We start from the raw sequence: 18556 nt of genomic DNA on the forward strand, positions 1-18556 counted from the left end.
TCCCATGTCTTCTATGCTCAAAGGTGCACTACATTCAGTGAAGACTTTACTTTTCTTTAACTTCATCTCCCATTCCACACTCGACAAAAGCTAAGTCTCACCTTTCAGGACAGAGTCTTCCAAGCGCTCCGACATCTCACTGCACTGCTGATGGTACTCTGAATTAGTAAAGTAATGCTTTGGCTCAGCAAGCTTGCGCTGCAATCTTTCCAAACGCCTTCGTTCTTTTTCTGCTTCTCGCTCTGCTTGTTTCTTCACCCAGTCAGCCATCCTGGCATAAAAAAGGCAAGTAAGTATTTGCAGTTTTACAGATGATAAAAACCTGGCAAAAGTACTTTGATCAAAGAGGAAGTAAGTATTTTAAAATGAAATTGTAATTGTAATGTTTTAATAACCCACTTAACCAACTTCACTTCAAGCAGCGCCATTCAACAAAAATGCTTACCTACAAATATTTCATGTAGAATTACAAAACGTATGTATCCACTTGACTTAATAAAATGTGGAGGTTTTAACATTATACAATGCATTAGGTTTCAAGTACAGTACAGTGTGGCTCAATGATTAGAGTGGCAAACCCTGATGCAGAGGTCTAGCCCGGGACCAGGGTTCAATTCCCCGCCTCGGCGGCTCTTGCGCTCAAAATTCCACGGACCTCATAATTCTCGCCTCGGTGCCTATTCCAATCATGGAGTCCCACTCTGCAACTCTGGGCAATAGCTTGCTTAATCTCCACAACGGCCCCCACAACGCTAGGGATGCCTGGCCCCCACCTTGGGGGTGCCCAGGAGTGGACGCCTCACAGGGAAAGCCAGGATGGGTTCCACAGCGGTATTCGTACAAGCGCCTTGAGACCTTTGCGGGTGAGTAGAGCGCTATACAAGTATCAATTTACATTACATTTTACATATCAAGTGGCCATTCAGGAACAGACATTACAAAAGAATTACAGGACAGCATGGTCCAGAGGTAAAAATCTTACTCAACTATTAACTCAATTATACCTCCTCCATAAGGTCTCTTTTATAAAGCAGCAAGTGAAAATCTCATGCCAGGAGACCAACAGAACCTATGCACATACAGGTATGAAAATAAAGCAGCCAGGTACAAGCGCAAGCCTTGCACACAACCTTGGCTTTACTTTCTAAGCTAAAAACTTTGAACACCTAGATACATCAGAGGTGAAAAGTGCAACTAAAGGTAGTGTACCCTATTCCCCATTATACAACAAAGAGGTTATTAAACATTGAGAAAGTTCAAAAATAAGAATTTCAAATAGGAAAGGAGATGTGGCTTAGAGGCTAGACCTGCCACTAGTAGAACATGGGGACCCAGGGTTGAATCCCAGCTTCTGCACTTAACTAACATTGTGTGAATCACTTAATCTCACTTTGCCTAAAACAATGTGAAATGTAATGCGTGTGGAATGTATTTGTGTAATCTCTACTGGATACATACAATCTTTTAGATCCTCTCACAACCCCCCTCCCATGCAATGTGCAGCACTGCGTTGCTTCATAGCTAGGTTTGCATTATATTAATACTAATACATACATACATACAGTAGAAGTAGGGTCGAATGTCCAGTTTCAAATGTATATGCTGCAAATAAGAGCTTCGATACATCACTAAATGACGATCATGAGATCGCTTTTGAGAGAAGATTTCCAAGCAACTGGATTATCGAACTATTTTAAATGTTCACAGCCCCGAAAGTCACCTATGCAGTACTGGCATTACAGATAAGAGCAAAGACTCCTTGTGTAATTAAACAATCATGCATATAGCTGGAGTCCAATATGCAAGACTAAACTATGTGGGTACTGGGAGTTAGAAATGCCTTTCTATGAGTAGGGTTAAGACTACTCGCTGCAGTGTGAAAGTAATAAGATATTCACTACCTAGTCAGACCACAGAGCTTACTCCTTGCTAGAAGTTTCCTCTTAAGAACCAGAGCAAGGTTTAAAAAAGGTTTTACTATCTGGTATGCAAACCCAACATGCCCTCTTCAGAATTATTAACCAATGTGCTAGAAGGACTAACTTTTACTCTTTTTAAAATGATTTTTTAAAAATTTCTAAGCAGAAAGAGGCTGGGGTCATATTACGATGGGCCGAGCAACAGTTTGTTTGCGTGCAAGGTGTCAAATGTTCAAACATACAACTTTACAGAGTTAATGCACAAACTTTCAACAGAAATAGTGATCAGGGATTCCCTCTCTCTTCTTTTTCAGACTAGTTCCGTCTAAAATTCCTACATTAACTCGGAGTAGTATGTTTGAACTTTAGACACCTAACACTCTAAGCCTATCAGGATATGACCCATTGAGTCCAGCTTAGTGGGTAGCAAAAGACAATACATTCCGCTATTTCAAATAATTCCTTTTTGCCAATAAAACACCTAAACCTAAAAACAAATGGCTGGTGCATTATAAAGTTCCTTCATGGGTGACATAGCAATAGCTGATATAGCCATGGTTGCCCTCAACTGTTACTGTTGACAAATACATGCCACCATTCCTGTAAGAAGATCATGAGAACTATTACAATGTGAACGTTTTCCCTTCTAAAGTGAGCCAACTTATCAAAGCTTTGGTCCACCAAAAAGTGAACCTAGGGTCATTTAGGGAATTTTGGTCCTCTGTAAGACAAGTGAAGGTCTTCGAACTTCCCTTCTAAAGCAGATTAAGGATTATGTTACTTGCCCTGTAAGCATCTGTTCTTGGCATGTAGAGCTGTAGATTCACATGCTTTGCATAGGCCTGCCATCTAGAGTTGGGTCTGGATGTTTGAAGGTTGTCTTTCTTCGAAGAAGTGTTTTCCAGTCACGAGGTAAGGTGACTCCTCCTTTCGGTGATAATGCGCATGGGCATCGACTCCATTGTTAGTGTTTTCCAGCAAGAGTGTGGGAATGGAGCAAGTACGTGTAGTATAGAGATATCCATGTGTATGTAATAAAAATAATAAGAACTGCAACAACCACAGGTGTCCGGAGAGGAGGGAGGGCACATGTGAATCTACAGCTGTACAAGCCAGAAACAGTTGCTTACAGGGTAAGTAACAATCCGTTCGAGGCATGTGTACTGTAGATACACATGCTTTGCATAGACTGTATAGCAGTATTTCCCCAAAGCTGTGGCTAACCAGTGGGTGTTTCAGTGGTTTGAAAAAGTGTTTTTAGCACGGCTTGTCCTATATTAGCTTGTAGGCGGGCTAATACATCCAGACAATAATGTTTGGTACATGTTTGTGGTCATGGAGCTGCTCCATGATATGGGAAAGTTGCATAAAAAGACAATAGATGCTCTTATTTTTCAAGTAGAATGTGCTTTAGGAGGTATAGTTAAAGTTCTTTTAGCTTTAACTTAGCAAGTCTGAATACATTTAACAATCCATCCAGAAATACTAGAGTTAGAGATAGGACTTCCTTAATACGGTGGGGCAAAGGCAACAGAAAGTTGTTTTGTTATGTGAAAATTCTTTGTCCTATCAATATAGTATAATAGTGCTCTTTTGACAAAGTGTATGTAGAGCTCTTTCTGCTAATGAATCAGATTGAGGGGAGAAAAGAGGTAACTCAACTGATTAGTTAATATGAAAAACAGAGACCACTTTTGGAAGACATTTTGTTCGAAGAACCACTATCTCTATTAAGTTGAAAGAAGGGTTCTTCTAAGGTTAATGCCTGTAGCTCACCCAACACGTTTTAGTGAAGTGATAGCAATTAGAAAGGCAACCTTCCATGATATTTGTATCAAAGAAGGGGGACGGGGTGGGCTTGTTAGAGGGGTCCAGCGTACGTGCCCGAGGACTGTGGAGACAAAGAAGGGTACGCAGTTCCCCAGGGCGAGAGGGGGGTTTTTTAGGGGGTGTTCGTATGTTCCAGGAGACTATAATGGGAATGAGGCACCCGGAGAGTTAACTGGGGTACGGAAAGGGGAGGGGGGGGGGGGGGGGGGGAGTCCTCCCTGTCGGGACCTAAAACCCTCACACACCTAGCAAGCTAGGTGTCATGCTTCATCATATGGGTTTTTGCTCCTCGTCAAGCTGGCGGTGCAATGCCTGACGGGCACCCAAATGGGGATCTTTGCCGGAGATCTTTTGTCCCTGCCAGTCGGGTGCATGCGGGTATGAGGGTTCTAGGAAAGGCGGGGTGTAGATGTGCACGGTGATGGTGGTGATGGTTTAAAAAGAGTTAGGTAATCCACTGACTATTTTATTGGCGTGGTTAGCTACTTTATTAAAAATTAAAGGTGAGGTGGACCTCCTAGCGCAAATATCCAGGATGGTCTACTCTACCAAGTGAGAAGATTTGTGTATGGTCAACATGTTTCTTGCTAGTGTTCCTAGGGATACAGCGCAATTCGTCAGGACCAGGTAAACAACTAAACACTATCTACACATTGTGGATGGCAGAACAGTTACCTACTCCACATGGGAATCAGAGGTGGGCCGAAGATCCTACCTCGTCTGAGTGTAATCCTAGTGTGGGGGAAGCAATGCTTCAACGGTCTCCTCCTGTCCAATTACTAAGTGGTCTAGGTTCGCAGAGTTCTGCACCGTCAACCTACCCAGGCGTCTGACCGACGAGGGCTCGTCGGTCAGACGCCTGGGTAGGACAGGACAGGAGGAGACCGTTGAAGCATTGCTTCTCCCACTCTAGGATTACACTCAGACGAGGTAGGATCTTCGGCCCACCTCCGATTCCCATGTGGAGTAGGTAACTGTTGTGCCATCCACAATGTGTAGATAGTGTTTAGTTGTTTACCTGGTCCTGACGAATTGCGCTGTATCCCTAGGAACACTAGCAAGAAACATGTTGACTATACACAAATCTTCACACTTGGTAGAGTAGACCGTCCTGGATATTTGCGCTAGGAGGACCACCTCACCTTTAATGTTTAATAAAGTAGCTAACCACGCCAATAAAATAGTCAGTGGATTACCTAACTTTTTTTAAACCATCACCGTGCACATCTACACCCCGCCTTTCCTAGAACCCTCATACCCGCATGCACCAACTGGCAGGGACAAAAGATCTCCGGCAAAGAGCCCTATTTGAGTGCCCGTCAGGCATTGCACCGCCAGCTTGACGAGGAGCAAAAACCCATATGATGAAGCATGACACCTAGCTTGCTAGGTGTGTGAGGGTTTTAGGTCCCGACAGGGAGGACTCCCCCTCCCCTTTCCGTACCCCAGTTAACTCTCCGGGTGCCTCATTCCCATTATAGTCTCCTGGAACATACGAACACCCCCTAAATCCCCCCCCCCCTCTCGCCCTGGGGAACTGCGTACCCTTCTTTGTCTCCACAACCTTCCATGATAGAAATTGTAACAATTGTGTAAAGGTTCAAAAGGTGGACCCATAAGTCTTCTGAGAACAATGTTAAGGTTTTAGAGGCGCGCAGGCAGTAACCTGGATTAAGGTCTTCCATAATAGCCATTATTACTAGAACTTTATTTTTTTTTCTTCAATTTTTATTTTTGTTGTTGCTATCACATGGTACAGAGTAACGGTGAGTCGTTCTTCAGAGCAGCGTCAACATTCAGCTGCCTACAACCAATAGAGCAACTTTTTACATTTCACCCCCCCAACTTTAAACTTGCTACTTCAAGGGTCAAAGTTCACGATCCGTGACAGGAATCTATTGTAACATTGGTGCGCCTAGAAGCATCTAGCAGCCTTTTAAGCAGTCACTGATAATAACACTCTCACCTGCACTTACAGTTCCCAGGGCCTTGCGTCGTGTGCTGCTTCTGATTCCTACTCCTCGCTCCCTCCCACTACTCCATATCCTCTAATCCCCTGAGCTGTCCCCATCTTCCTCTTCAGGCAGAGGCTCACAAATGTCCCCTCTGTAAGTGTTCCAGGGTGTCCAAATTTTGTTCCATTTGCGTGGATTAAGTCTCTGTTGGTACACTGCCCTCTCTGTCACCATAAGCATGTCCATGTTTCTGCACCACTGCGCCAGTGTCGGTGTCTCCAGTGCCCCCCAATTTTTCGCGATATCCCGCTTTGCCAGCATCACACCAATGATCACCCATCTTTTCGCATGCAGTGACAAGTCTGTTGGGCCCCATACATTTAGGAGGCAAACTCTAGAGTCAGGCATGAACGGGTTCTGGAGGGTCTGGCTGATCGTGCGTGTGACACGCCTCCAGTAGTCTTGTATATTAGGACAGGTCCATACAGTGTGGAACAGTGTACCCTCCTCCCCACAATTCCTCAGGCAATATGGGTGTTCTGCCCTGTGTATTTTATATAGTGTCGTGCGGGTGTAGTAAACCCTATGTAATACTTTGAATTGGACCAATCTGAATCGGGTGGAAATACCTGCCTCCCTGGGTGATGCCAGAGCTGCGTTCCAGTCTGCCTCATCCAGGTCCCCTATCTCGTCTTCCCAATATTCCTTCAGCTTCCCTAGTGGATCCGGTAGGTTGTTCAGTAGTTTGCGGTAAGTGAGGGAGGTTGCACCTGACTCCATGTAGTCCGTAAGCAGTCGGTCCTCTAACGGAGCCGATTCCGGAACTGTCACACCTGGCTCCAACACAGACATGAGTGCGTGCCTAATTTGTATGTATCTGTATGTTTCAGTCCCCCCAAGGTCGTACTGCTCCCTCAGGGTCGCAAAGGAGAGCACGACCTCTCTTGTCCATAGGTCGCCCACCGTGGAGATCCCGATGTTATCCCATTAATCAAACCCTTTAGAACTGCGCAGGTTACCGAGGGCCTTGGCATCCCACAGTGGTGTGAGTTTAGTGATCACTCCCTCCCATGCCAGCCGCCTCTGAGCTTTGTGCCATATAGATACAGTGTGTCTGGTAGGTCCTTCCAACTTCCTCGCCATTCCTTTGTTGTAGAGTGGGGCCAGAAGGGTGGTTGCGCCCAGTTGGTGTCTATCCGCCATGTAAGCCGGGTCGTCCTATGCTGCGTGGACCCACTGGTTGATCACCTTAAGGTGAGCTGCGACCTTTTTTTTTTTATTTATTTTTTTATTTTTTATTTTATTTTTTTCAAATTTATATCAGCAGACAGACAGAGAACACAACTCATATAATTTAGGCAATCAACATACATCATTCCATTTCATGATCAAAATACATTGTTCCATTTTGCACTATCAGAGATAACCTTCTTATACAGTTATAAAAATAAATCATTGCATCATACCAGTTCATCATAAATTCATATCGAATTAGCAATAGGAGACCACAGTTTCAACCCCTGCATTTTCCTTCTGGCACCCATAGCTTTGTACAATGCGGTCTCAAGATGATAAATAGACCGCAATCTAGATTGCCAGTTGATAAAGGTTGGTGGTTCAACATCTAGCCATTGAGACGTAATACATAAACGAAAGACAGATATACAAATAAAGATAAATCCTTCCTCAGCCGCCGAACGAACACTGGCCAAGCTTTCTTGACAGCCAAAGATAACAAACTCTACCAACAATTGCTGTCAAATACCCAAACTGTGTATCAAAAAAGACTCAACTTCCATAATAAATTGAGAAAGTTTGGGACAAACAAAAAAACTATGAGATGAGTCTGCAGCATATAAGCCACAACGATTACACTTATTTCCCCTCGTAGGGTTCCATTTTGCCAATTTTCCAGGCGTATAGTATAACTCAAAAATTGACATAAAATGTTGGATCCTTAAGGGGCCATTAAATAAGACATTAGTGGCCATCTCAATACTTCGAGGTTGACTCGCTCGACCCCCAGTTTGTTTTGCCATTTTAACTCCCAAACCGCTAAGTCATCCTCCGCCTTTTCCATGAACAGCTGATGTAAAGGGCCCATTTTAAATCTTAATTTAATTGCTTCAATAATTTCTATTTTTTAAGTATAATCAGGTTTTGAGTTATTTTCTGCTCGAAAAAGCTACGTAGCTGAAGATATTTAAAAAAATCAGTTTGAGCTAACATATTTCATTTGCAAAAAATCAAAAGAAACTAACTGGTTCCCCTGAAAAACATCCCCAATTTTACTGATTCCCAAACTATGCCACCTAAGCAGGATCTGATCGCTAAATATCTCTGGAAGTAGAGAACAGTTCTGAAATGGAGTATAAAGATTCAAATTAGGACCTATGCTCAATTTCTTTTTAATTTTCCTCCATATTTCAAAGGCGGCAATAACAACTTTAAATTGTATTTTCTTACAATAATTTGGTTCGATTATACGATTTAAACATTGTCTCGCCTCTACACCCAAAAACATCTTAGATAAAAGGAGCAGCAAAATCTACTGTTGGATCATCCTGCAAAATTAACACACCCATATGTTGCAGAATAGCTATCCAGTGATATAATCGAAAATTGGGAACCCCCCCAGCCTCCTTTTTCTATAGGTAGCATACACTATTTGAACGCTCTCCTTGCACGATGATAGCTCCACAAAAATCTAGAGCACATTCTCTCAATACGAGAGAAAAAAGAAGCAGATATAAGGAAATAGCCCAAAATATATACAAATATTTAGGAAAAAAAAGCATTTTTAAAACATTGCTACGACCATAAAGCGATAAATGTAAATTGTTAATCCTTTCTAATGTCTTATTAGAAGAAGCAATGATTAGGTCCAAATTCAAAGAGATGATGTCCTCAACTTTAGGTGATATTTTAATACCTAGATAGGTTGCCTCGGTTTGAAAATTGATATCAGCTGGGCGGCCAGCCTCCGAATGGGTCAGTTGTGTCTTAGCGACATTTAATTTATAACCCGAGAGCCGCCCAAATACATCGGCTGCTTCGATAATCCTAGGTAAAGCGTCAGTAACATCCGATGTGACCACTGCAATGTCATCTGCGTACGCGAATACTTTATATACCCCATTGTTTATCTCAACAGGTTTTATTGCCGTATTATTCTCCAGATTAGTTATAAAAGGTTCAATATATAAAGCGAATAACCGGGGGGAACAAGGACAACCTTGTCTTGTCCCCCTTGCTATCGCTATGTTCCCAGACACCCTGCCCGAAATACGTATGACAACCGATGGAGTGAGAGTATAATGTCTGTATGGCCATAATAAATTCCACCGGGAACCCCTTCCATGCCAGGACTGACCACAAGAACCTCCAAAAGACCCTGTCGAATGCCTTTTCAGCATCCAACAGGGCCACGCCAACGGGCGAGTTTATTTCCTGTGACCAGTCCAGCATGGAAATGATCCTTTTAGGTTTAAAGCATTTTATTAAGACAAAAAATAGGAGGCAAAGGAACATGAGGGGTAGGGTTACATACAATCAGGTGAGAAAAGCGGAGCATAAATTTATGAGTGCGATGGTGGACAAAGCTACTGCAAAGGAAAAAACAATGGCAAATGATAAAGGCTAAGTACAGTCGACACCATCAAGTAGACCAGAAAAGGAAGAGCAATAATGCAGGAGACCAACCCCACCACCCCCAGAACCCCCCCCCAAACAACCCAACTCACCCCAACTCCCCCCCACCTCCCACTCGTCCAATACTCAGCTGATAACACAACCTGCCCTCCCGCCACTCCCCCCTCCCCCCGCGAGCCCAGATCTTGTGTCTCCTTAGTCGGTTGAAATCACCGGCGGTGTTAATCTCAGAAGTCTGAGGTATCTCGAGCAAGTGAGTTCCCTGAATTCAGTAGTCAGAAGCGCGTGGAAGGGTTGCCATAGCTCATCAAATTGGTCCACGTCCCCCGCCACCATAAGCGATAATTTCTCCATACCTAGCACATGCCAAAGCCTGTGCAGCCAGCCTGTGGTGGAGGGGACCGTGGAGGTTCGCCAGTGGATCAAGATGTTCTGAATCGCTGAACCCAGCGCTATCGCAATTTGCCTGCCCCTACGGGACTTCAGCGGGTACATCAGGTCATTAGGAAGGCCTAGCAATACATACGCCGGAAAGCGCGGCAATTCAGTTGCAAAATGAACATCCATCTCGTCAAGAATTTCCTTCCAGTAAGCCTCTAACAAAGGACAATCCCAAAGTATATGTGTAAGGGTCCCCACCTGACCACAACCCCTCCAGCACGCCTTCTCAATATGTCTGTTCATTTCATGGAGCCTCTCAGGGGTGTAATACCAATACGTAGACACCTTGGTGAGTGTTTCCGTGAGGCCTGTATGATATGCAGAGTGTCTCGCACGGTGCGCAATTTGATCCCATTCCTTATGGCCAAGCGTCCTTCCCAGTTCTCTGTTCCAGCGTTCCCTGCCCGGATTATAGAAGTGAAACGGAGGGGGCTGTAGGAATTTATATAGATCAGTGATCAGCTTAGCGTCAGAGGCGCGCGTCACCAACCACCGTTCGTATGTCGTTATCTGGCGGTCAGCAGTGTCCCGCACCTGGGGTTGAAGCGCCCAGTGCCTGACCTGCATATATCGCAGTCTGTCCGACTCAGACAGATGGAACTCCTGTTTCAGTTGCTGAAAGGGGCCTACCCCTTCCGGCCCATAGATCTGGAAGAGCGCTCGGCAGCCCGCCGCCCTCCAGTGAGAGAAAGCGCCTGGCTCCATCCCGGGGGAGAAGTCAGGATTGTCCGCTATGGGGGTGAAAGGTGAGGGGAACGTAGTGAATTCACGAACCTCGCTGACTGTGTCCCATACCCTTAAGGGAACTCGCGTAACGAAGGAAGCGTAGAGATTGAGGGCGGTGAGCCCGGCGCATGAATGGAACCTCCTGGAGGGTGCGCCCGCCACTGCCTGGTCCTGAAAAAGCCAATGTTTGTCGGATTCCCACCTGCTCCACTCCACCAGGTAGCGCAACTGCGCCGCCTGGAAGTATTTCCGGAGGTCCGGGATGCCAAGGCCCCCTGCCTCCGGAGCCAGCGTGGAGAGGACCCTCTTCATCCTCGGTTTGCGACCTTGCCAGACGAAGCGCGCGATGTCAGCTTGTGTCTGTCTAATCCAGCCCACGGCAGGCTGGAGCGGTAAGGCTCGGAAGAGGTATAGAATCTGGGGTAGAACCGTCATCTTGACCGCAGCAATTCTGCCGAGCCAAGACAGTAGGCTCTTACTCCAGCGGCCCAGTTCCTCCCTGATTTTCCTGCTGAGAGAGGCATAGTTGGCCGTTACCATCGCTGGCAACGTTGGCGCTAGCAGAATCCCCAGGTATGGCACCAGAGATGACGACCACTGCATGGGAAAGAGCCGCTGCAGATCTCGTCTAGTATCTGCGGCCAGGGACACATCCAAAGCCACCGACTTGCCCATGTTCATCTTAAAACCAGCCACTTTCGAAAAAGCGTCTAGTTCATGAATACAAGCCGGGAGGGCCCGTCTAGGATCGTCCAAAGTTAACAGGACGTCATCTGCATAGAGATTGACCGTGTGGATATACTGCCCCATCTTGATCCCGACCGCATCCGGGTTCTGACGAATTCTCTGGGCAAACGGCTCCATGTAAAGAGCAAAGAGGAGTGGGGAGAGCGGGCACCCCTGCCTAGTGCCCCGTTCGATCGCAAAGCTACGGGAGCTGCACCCATTGACTCTCACTGTCGCCGACGGGCACTTGTAGCAGTTGAAGACCATCGAGCAGAATTTGTCTCCAATACCCAGTTTCCGGAGCACCCGCTCGAGATAAGGCCAGTGAACCCGGTCGAATGCCTTCTCAGCATCCACCGACAGCAGCATCCGCTCGCCCGGGATCCGCGAGGCTTTCTCCAGAATGTGAGCCACTCTCTTGGTGTTATCGACCGTCTGTCTGCCAGGCACAAAGCCAGCTTGATCAGCCTCAACCAGGCCTGGCAGATGCAGGGCCAGCCTAGACGCTAAAATTCCCGTGTACAATTTAAGATCGACGTTCAGGAGCGAGATAGGCCTGTACGAGCCGCATGGGGCCCGGTCCTTCCCAGGTTTCGGGATCACTGATACCGTTGCCCTTAACAGGTCCGGTGGGATGGCGCCCGGCTCCGAAAAAGAGTTAAACAGGCGGGTGAGAATAGGGGCCACGACCGGGCAAAAGGTTTTATAGAACAAGGACGTGTAACCGTCCGGGCCCGGAGCTTTCCCGTGTTTGAGCCTCGCTATCGCCGATACCACCTCCTCTACGTGGATGCTACGCTCAAGGTGTTCCGCCTGAGCAGAGTCCAGCGCCGGAAGGGTCACTGACTCCAAATATTCCGAGGCATCCTGCTTCGAGGGGGGTTCCCCCGTGTACAACGCTTCATAGAAACTACAGAACGTTTCTGCCACCGCGTCGTCATCAGAGACCGCCACCCCGTCAGCACCGAGTAGCTCCTTCACCACGTTACGTTGGTGCGCGATACGAAGCCTATTTGCCAAGAGCTTGCCACACCTATCCCCTCCTGTATAAAACGCATGTTTTAGACGCAGCGCTGCGTATTCCGCTCTATCCATGTCCAACGCCTATAGGAGCTTCCTAGCAGCCTTCAGCTGCCTCCAAACCCTTGGAGCTCCGGTACGGCGATGGACCTGTTCCAATTCCCCGACCTGGGCAGTCAACTCCTCCCTCTTGCGCTGTCTCTCCCTATTCTCTGCGGAGGAGATGGATATGAATTCCCCCCCTAAGAACCGCCTTCAGTGCCGCCCACTGTGTCGCTGGCGAGGTGTCCGAGTTATCATTGTGTGCCTGGTAGTCCCGAATCGCTTCCTCAATATGCTTCACCACCGTTTTTTTGTGTAGGAGGGTGTCCCTGAGGCGCCACACCCCCCGGGAGGGGGAGGCCGTCGGCAATGCAAATGAGCCCACGACCGGCGCATGGTCAGATAGCGAGAAGACGCCAATGTCCGCCGTTGTGGCAGCGGCACGCATCGGTCCACTAACCAATAAGTAGTCCAGCCGTGCGTAGGTCCGATGCGCATGGGAATAGTAGGAGTAGTCCCTGTCTGTGGGGTGGAGGGTGCGCCAAAGATCATGCAAATCCAGGTCAGTGATTCGGGCCTTCCCAGCCTGTGAATGTTCCCCAGTCTGCGGGTATCGCTGCGCTGATCTGTCTAGCGTAGAATCAAAGACAATATTCAAATCACCCCCCAGTATGATATGGCGATCGGGGGAGGCAGTCACATCCACCAGCACGGAGTCCAGAAAGCGCTCTTGGTGGTCATTTGGGCTATATAAGGAGCCAACAGTGAACGTCGTGTCCCCCAGGCGGAGGCGGTATGCCAATAGCCTCCCCTTCTGTTCCGCAAATTTGTACAATACCTCCCCCCTGAAGGAACTCGCTAGCAGGATGGCTACCCCCGCGGTCTTAGATGCAGCAGAGGAGAAAAACTGAGCTGGGAACTTAGCAGAGCGCATCCTATGACAATCCCGTGACAGTAAATGGGTTTCCTGCAGAAGACATATATCGGCCTGTGTCCCCTCCAGCAGAGATAAGATCGCCCTTCGCTTCACAGGGTTATTCAGACCCTTAACATTAAGGGTCACTACCTTCAATGACGACATATCCCTGGGAAACCGGAAACGCTAAGCCACGGGCAGACTATAAGCGAAAGGGGGGCGTGGGCCAGCAGCGCAGGACAAGCAAAATAGAGCCAAGCAATAACATTTGAGACATTGGACGGTACCCCCTCAACCCCTGAGCAACTCCCAACCCCCCCCAAAACAGACCCATGGCAACTGGCCAACTCCCCACCCATGCACAAATAAACCATTGTCCCAGTCAAGTCCCAAAACGGACAAGTCCGTGGAAAGTAGTAAAAGTGGACGTCCAGCCACTCGTTCTTCCCGCCTCCCCCCCAACCCTCCCTCCAGCCCCCAAACCTGGCACTGAAGAAGCTATGTCCATCTCCCCCCGGAGTGAGTTTACGCCGTCAAGGCGACACCGTTCGTGGCGACCGAGTCCCTGGCCGCTTCCCTCAGTGCGCTGGCCATGTCTGCCCTGATAGTGGGCGAGTCCGGCCGACCAGCACTCGCCGCCGACCTCCCCTATCCGAACGCCTCCAGCTCGGTGTTGCTTCTCCTTCTTTCGCGGCCGTGAGGCCCAGGACACCGCAGACATCTTGCAAGGAACGCAGCTGGTGGAGCACTCCATTCCAGCGGAATATCAGGCGAAAGGGATGCCCCCACGAGTACGGCGTCTCATGCTCACGCAGGATATCTGTTGCAATTTTGAAGGACCTGCGCTTCTGTAGCGTAATAGCGGACAGGTCCTGATACAGTGCCACAGGGCGATCGCGGAAGGTCAACGGTTGCTTTCTGCGGGCTTCGGCCATGATGCGCTCCTTCACCGGGAAATCCGGGAGGTAGGCCAAGATGTCCGATGGAGGTGCCGTCGACTGTCGGCCGACTGTGTGGGCCCTGTCGATTCGGAAAATCCGCGGGTTCCCCCAGAATCTCTCGAAACAAGTCCTTCAGGTAGCCCGCCAGATCTGTCCCCTCATCCGCGGACGGGACACCCCGAACTCGGATGTTGTTCCTCCTTGACCTGTTCTCCAGGTCCTCATTGTGCGCTTGGAGTTCGACATGTTGCTCCCTGAGGTGGAGAACGTCTTGCTGCAAATGGGCAATCTCTTCGTCCCTCCGTTGAGCCGCTGCCTCCGCCGACTCCATCCGTTCACCCAGGCCCTCCACCTCTCTACGGACCTCGCGCACTTCGCTGGCCACCTCCTGCTTCAGCGTCTGGAAGTCGGCCTTAAGCGAGCTGAACAGATCTTCCATGAAGGACCTCGTGACGGGGGGCTCGCCTCCAGTCGGGTCCGCTGCAGCCCTCGAAGAGCTCGGGGGCGGTTGCGCTCTGTCCCGCTGCTGCTGGGCCCTGCCAAGCATGTCCGGCAGGGTGCGGTCCCCTTTCCTTGATCCTCGGTTCACCCAAAATTGGTGCCCCGTAAGCTACCACACTCCACTCAGTCAGGAATGCGAGCTCGGGTCACTTGCAGCAGGCCATGGTTCCGACGAGTCTCCAACAGCTGGCAGAGCGCCGCCAGGGGGGAATGCCCGTGATAGTAGGGGCACCAAGGGATCTGCGCCACAGAGGACAAAATGGCGGGCCAGTCCTGTCGTAGAAGGCAACTCCCAGCCCAGCCTAAAGTCAGATGCTGGCCCCCACCGGGGGGACCCAGGCTGCAATGTCCCTCAGGAAGGAAGAGCTTTGCTGGGCCAGGGGTGCAGGAGTCTTCCTTGGGCGGCACTATAGGAGGGCTTCGTCACCGTCGCTTGGAAGACAAGATGGCGGATGGGCGTAGCCGGGTAGATCGTCCGAGCCCGACGGCGCCACCAAAGTCGCACCGGGAAACAGTGTCACTGATAGGAGTCCCAACCAAGGCCAGCCGGCCAACGAAGAGAAACAATAAACCTGGCCTCAGATTCTGAGCAGTGTCACAAACTTGAGACGGGTCGGGGTCCATTCAATGTCGTAGGCCATCGCTGCAGATCCAGGGGCCACCACGATCACACAACAGGGTCCACTCTTTGCGGCAGCCCGTGGCAGCTAGCCTCCGTCGTTCCCAATCGGGCACAGTCAGATGCGGGCACCCAAGCGAAGTCCATGCCCGGCCACCAATTACCAGCACCAGGATCAGTCCAGGCCACCAGGCCAGCGCTCCGCTCCGCTCCGCCCCCGAAGCGCTCCGCAGTTCGTTTATCGTCTCTAAGCGTGCCTCCGCCGGCTCGTTCGGGGCCAAAGTTGCATCAATATGTGCCCCAGGGTCTCCGCCACTCGTCCCTCAGTCGCTGAGCTTCAGCGGGGGGAGAGAAGCTGACGAAAAAGGGCTCGGGCCTAGTCGGGCCGGGTGAGCTGCGGGAAGAAGCGTCCGCTCACCCCGCCATCTTGGCCACGCCCCCGAAATGATGCTTTTAATGTGGTCTGTGGTATCTCTATGTTCGATAAACCAATGTTGTCTTTGTTAGACCAAACCTGGCATAAAATCATTCAGCCTATTAGCGATTAACTTCGAGTATATCTTACTATCTGAATTCAGTAACGAAATGGGCCTGTAGGACCCCATTTCAGTATCTTTTTTTCCTTTAAAAAACCACAATCGTTGCTTTTGACCAAGAATCAGGTGCATTACCAAAAAAGGCTTGTTGGCAGAGTTCTAATAGTTCATTTTTCAATATATTCCTAAACGTTCGATAGAATTCCAGTGGAATACAATCAGGGCCCATAGCCTTACCCAGAGCTAAACCTAATAATGCCAGCTCGACTTCACCCCATACCAAGGAAGCAGATAATAGCGTTTTTTGTGTATCCGACATCACTTCTGAGGTCAAATTTTTCAGATATTCTCCCTCATCACCAACACCTAATTCAGACCCCAAGCTACTATATAAAGATTGATAAAATCCTTGAAATGCTGCAAGGACACCCTCCTTAGTTTCTTGCAAAGCTCCATTTAAATCCGTAATTTTGGGGATATCGTTATAAACTGATTTTTCCCTTAATCTTTTCGCCAACATTCTACCTGTTTTTTCACTAAGTTCGTAGGCATCTTCTTTATGCTGTACGTATTTTTCCACATCACCACACATTAACACCGGTTGTGTCCACTGAGCTACTTCTATATTCAGGAAATTCAAAAGTTCTGCGTCATCCAGATTAGGACCATACACATTACAGAGTGTGAATCTGAATTGATTAATCTTAAACTCACAAATTGCCCATCGGCCCCATTTATCTGCAGCAGATTTTGTACCAACGCCCAGCCCTCGTTTTATAAGTATCGCAACCCCTCTCTTAACCCCAGTTTGTTTAGAACATACTACAAGCTCCAGACCTAAATTTTTCAAGTACCCCCTGTTAGACCATGCAACATGCGTTCCCTGTAGACATAGTAAATCAATATGTAATAGCTGCACAACTTTAGCCAGAACCTGCCGCTTCTTGAGATCATTAAGACCACATACATTCAGAGTACAGATCTTTAATTTCCTATCCATTTCCAAAGGCTGACAATACAAACTGAACCATCACTACATAAAGACCTATATAATCTTTTAAACGTCTCTTGTTCATCCTGTCGTCCTTTAACGTCTTCTGAATACAAAGAACCACCATGAGATGCTTCTGACCTGCTGCTGACTTTTCAACCCCCACCACCTACACCCCAAACCCACCACCTTAACTCCACATCCCTCCCCCTGACTCCTCCCAGCCCCCCACCCACCCAACGCACCATATGAGGCCCTGGGACAATCAGTCCCTGCAAATTATGGAAAGCGTTGCCCCCCCCCCACCCCAGGCCCGTAGAAGAGAATATATTATAAAGAATATGGGACGCAGAAGGGAAAAACCCCACCCTAAGCCATTACCGGCAGACACACTACAGATCCTAGTTTAACCTTGTTACCGATACCCCTAACTACAAAGTATCCAAATACTCTTTAGCCTTGATTTCTGAAAGGAAAAATCTTGTTTGCCCTTTTATCATAACTTTGAGCTTTGCCGGATTCTGCAAATACCCCTCAGCCCCCCTTTTTGAAAATCAGGTATCAGTTGGCGTAAATGCCAACGCTTAGACACTATGGCCTGACAGAAATCTGGCATAACAAAGAAGCTGCAATCCTTAGCAAACACTTTTTTATCCGGCCTGGCTAGCACATGTATATCTTCTCTGGCTAAAAAATTGTTAAAGCACACTAAGGTTGCTCTGGGGCGTTCTTACTCTCCTTAACGAGATTTCCAAACAATAAACGGGAACCGATGTGCTCTTTGAATTTCCCTTGACCAGTCTCAAAGTGTCAATTCTGGAAAAGCTTCAGACAATAGTTCAGCTACAAATTTCCGCATATCAGAGCCCTCCTTCTCAGGAATACCTAAAAAACGCAGGTTGTTCCTGCGAGTCGGATTTTCCAGCTCTGATAATTTATAGCTGAGATCATCACGATGAGCTTTGATAGACTAACTAATTTTTGAGCGACAGCATCAGCTTCTAGTACAGATATTCTGGCCTCCGCTTCAGTAACTATCGGCTGTATCAGAACAGATTTGTATCGCCCGTCGGATAGCATTCTTTACTTTGCAGCATGTAGCCTGCGTTCGTGAATTCTCAGTTTTGCTCTCCGCTCTATGACTCATCATTGTAAATTGTGGCCAGAGTAATCTGCTGAGGAACATTCGTTTAGTTTCCATTCTTCTCTCCTTCGGGCACGTCTGCTTCTGTTCCTGACATTCCCTGCCCAGTCTCGGAAACCTGCTCCTCATTTTTAGATTTAGTGCGGTGTGACCCTCTTTTCTTCAGTCTCTTAATAGTGGAAACACTGAGATTTGGCGAAGCTACATTTAGCCTTAGCTCCTCCACCGAGCTGCTACCCTCGCTGTAATCCACCCAATTCTTACTTAAATTAGTATTCTCATCTGACGATGGGTCCGACATCGAATAAAAATTGACGCCGGTTTCTTGCACCCCCATCAAATCTTGTAGGGGTCCCCCCTCCGTTAATGCAAGCAAGTCTATCTCTGATACGAGATTATCCAGACTGCCAGTCAGCAGCTCCTTTGAAACACTATCGGAGACTCCATTTCCCACAATGCAGCTCTCACCATTCTCGGCACTCTGAGCATTCAGAACTGTGATGTGCTGTTTTTCAATGGTTATTGCGTCCACGTTTATATTTATATTACTAGCAGTCATATCCTCCATCATATCCCCGTGACTATGCGGTTGGGGAGC

The 18556-nt window shown here is 48.1% G+C and overlaps 1 protein-coding gene across 1 annotated transcript in view; it reads right to left on the minus strand.

Annotated features, from left to right (window-relative positions):
• SDE2 (spliceosome associated SDE2) overlaps positions 1-18556 on the minus strand; it is a 200834-nt gene that overhangs the window by 99752 nt on the left and 82526 nt on the right. The window contains exon 4 of the mRNA XM_086926176.1: positions 102-271. Within this exon, the coding sequence (XP_086782302.1) occupies positions 102-271 (170 nt within the window). The remainder of the gene's footprint in view (positions 1-101; positions 272-18556) is intronic.

This window comes from Lissotriton vulgaris, chromosome 6 (assembly GCF_964263255.1).
Source record: "Lissotriton vulgaris chromosome 6, aLisVul1.2, whole genome shotgun sequence".
NCBI lineage: Eukaryota > Metazoa > Chordata > Amphibia > Caudata > Salamandridae > Lissotriton > Lissotriton vulgaris.